General features: G+C 32.5%; 1 protein-coding gene across 1 annotated transcript; it reads right to left on the reverse strand.

The window, feature by feature from the left end:
* Positions 1-45: 45 nt before the first annotated feature.
* Positions 46-1513, reverse strand: LOC105116646 (40S ribosomal protein S14-like). Its single transcript, XM_011014087.1, has 4 exons — positions 1383-1513; positions 845-964; positions 696-741; positions 46-170 (listed from the first exon to the last, which is right to left on the reverse strand). The coding sequence occupies exons 1-4, from the start codon at positions 1383-1385 to the stop codon at positions 61-63; spliced, it is 279 nt and encodes a 92-aa protein (XP_011012389.1). The 5' UTR covers positions 1386-1513; the 3' UTR covers positions 46-60.
* Positions 1514-2351: the final 838 nt, after the last annotated feature.

Below are 2351 nucleotides of genomic sequence, written 5' to 3' on the forward strand. Positions count from 1 at the left end.
TGAAAGGACTTGTGAATAAACAGCTTATAAATTAAAAAAGAACTTTCTAGAATCATTGTATTATGTATAGAGTAGAACAAAAACCTTGCATCTCTGTGAAACATCCTGTGCAGCAAGCATAGCAGCATATGGTGAAGATTCATCCCTGTCAGCTTTAACCTTCATTCCACCTGTACATGTTAGGTTCAAGGAGATATAGAGTTACATTAATTGCAGACAATGGCCTGAAGCCATATGCCAGAGCAAAAGTTCAATGAGCGAATGCAGAACCAAAATAAAGCAAACTACCCAATTATATGATAGCTCAAAACATTGAAACCATCAAAGGTGGCACTACAGTGAATACTTTAACAATATATGGTACTAAATGCTGAATTCACGAAGAAATTGTGTTTTCAGATAGTTAAAAGATTTCCACTGCACACCTAAGTACACATGTTAAATGCGAATACACAGACACAGGTAAACACTACCCCTGAAATCAGGGTAATGACCTAATTGAGTCCGAACCCACCAATGTATAATACAGACAGAAGTCCAGGCAACAAATAAGAACACTCAATCATGCTAGTCAAAACAGGGAATTGAATTGGAAAAGGCAAATAGAGCAGTAAGCAAAGCGTATATATTTTCATGTCTTACTCAGATTCAAGAACCAATTATTAAGAAAAATAAGCCATTATAAAAAAACATACCAGTAATGCGAACCAGGGTTTCCCTACCAGACAAATCAGTCACATGCTGCAATTATTTCAACCAAGCAAAATCACTAAAAGATGAAATCAAACCAGAAAATAATGAAAATATTTATACTCCATTCTAGCTAATATGAACGAATACTCACAATAAAGGTATCATTAAATGAAGCAAAAATGTGAGCCACCCCGAAAACATGCTCTCCCTCCCTTACAGTTGGGCCAAGTGTAACATTCTCTTCCTTTGGCTCTCTTGTCTTTCTCCTCGACTATAAAATCATAAACAAAACTGTATCAGAACAAAAATCCACTAAGAAGAAACAAAATATAAATCTGATAAACAAATACCACCACCTCCGAGGCATGATTAAAATAAAATCCCACTACTCGATACCCTAGCACAGTGATGAACAATCAAAACAAAGCACAATATATTTTTCCTACGATTTCCAAACATTCTCAGCCTAAAACATATGCAAATTCAAAATCCGAACACATCAGCAAAAACCCACTTCCCTTTGTCTTTATTGTTTATTTTCTTGGGAAAAAAAACAGACGAAAGAAACAAATTTCCATTTCTTCAGTCCTCCAAGTCAGATACACCAACATTAAGAAAAACACCAAAAAATAAGGGGAGGCTAAGAGTATAACGAAGAGATTTAAGGACGTGATAGAGATTTCACTTACCATGGCTAAAAGCTGAGTAGGTCTAGAAGCCGAAGGATGCTAATAGGGTTGATGGCCGAGCTTGTAAGTTGCAGCAGACGACGGAGAGTGGCTAAACTAGGGGAATTTATATGAGGGAAAGTGGCTAGGGTTTTAGGAGCGGAGCAATATCATTTGTATTTGCTTGAAGGTCCTTAGATTTTCCTTTTATTCTTATTGGGACTGCATATTGAGCTGGGCTTTTCTCTTTGCTCCAAATCTGATTTGTAGTCTTGGGTTATTTATATGGGCTATAGAGCCATACCATGCTTTGTGAAAAAACTGACCCAACATGACTTCTTGAATATGATTTAATTTATTTTTATGAAAAAAGATCATATTTTTATTAAAACATAATATTAACTAAGTTAATAGTTGGGTTTTGTCCGGGTCAATTAAAGTTTTGATAGAATTATTTGAATTTTATTTTTTAATCGGACTGAGCCAATTCAAATTAAAAAAAAAAGTGATTAGAAACAATTTTCTTAAAGAATTAGTAATATATAGATTTGAGATAGAATTTAATTTAAAAAATGATTGGTTTTTTTTTTTGTGAGAATTCAGTTTCATTTGGTTTGATTTTAAAAATTGGCAAACTAAACATATTGATTTTAGCAAGTGTTCAAATTAAAATGGATTTTATTTTTTTATTTTATGATAAAAAATATTATTGAGTTAATTAGTATGTCAATCAATATTAGTTTTGTTTTTTAAAATTCTAAAAACACAAACTAATCCCCTTAAGATGATCTTAAAATTTAAACCTAAAAAATCAAAAATAAAATATATCATTTTGACTGAAAAACCAATCCCTTGAACCTTTCCTATAATGAATATATCAAAGAGGAAACAATGTAATTGGGAGTTGATTATGCAACTGTGGAACTGGTGTAATTTAGAATACTTGTTGTTCCCATTTCATTATTTTCCAAAGTTATATGTATAGCTTTT

This window comes from Populus euphratica, unplaced genomic scaffold (assembly GCF_000495115.2).
Source record: "Populus euphratica unplaced genomic scaffold, PopEup_1.0 scaffold1011.1, whole genome shotgun sequence".
Lineage (NCBI taxonomy): Eukaryota > Viridiplantae > Streptophyta > Magnoliopsida > Malpighiales > Salicaceae > Populus > Populus euphratica.

What these genes read in the sequence shown, in the direction of transcription:
- LOC105116646 (XM_011014087.1), bottom strand. An exon ending in CATTTAATGATACCTTTATT is followed by an intron (nt 742 to 844) that starts GTGAGTATTCGT and finishes AAATAATTGCAG; the next exon opens with CATGTGACTGATTTGTCTGG. An exon ending in AACCCTGGTTCGCATTACTG is followed by an intron (nt 171 to 695) that starts GTATGTTTTTTT and finishes TAACATGTACAG; the next exon opens with GTGGAATGAAGGTTAAAGCT.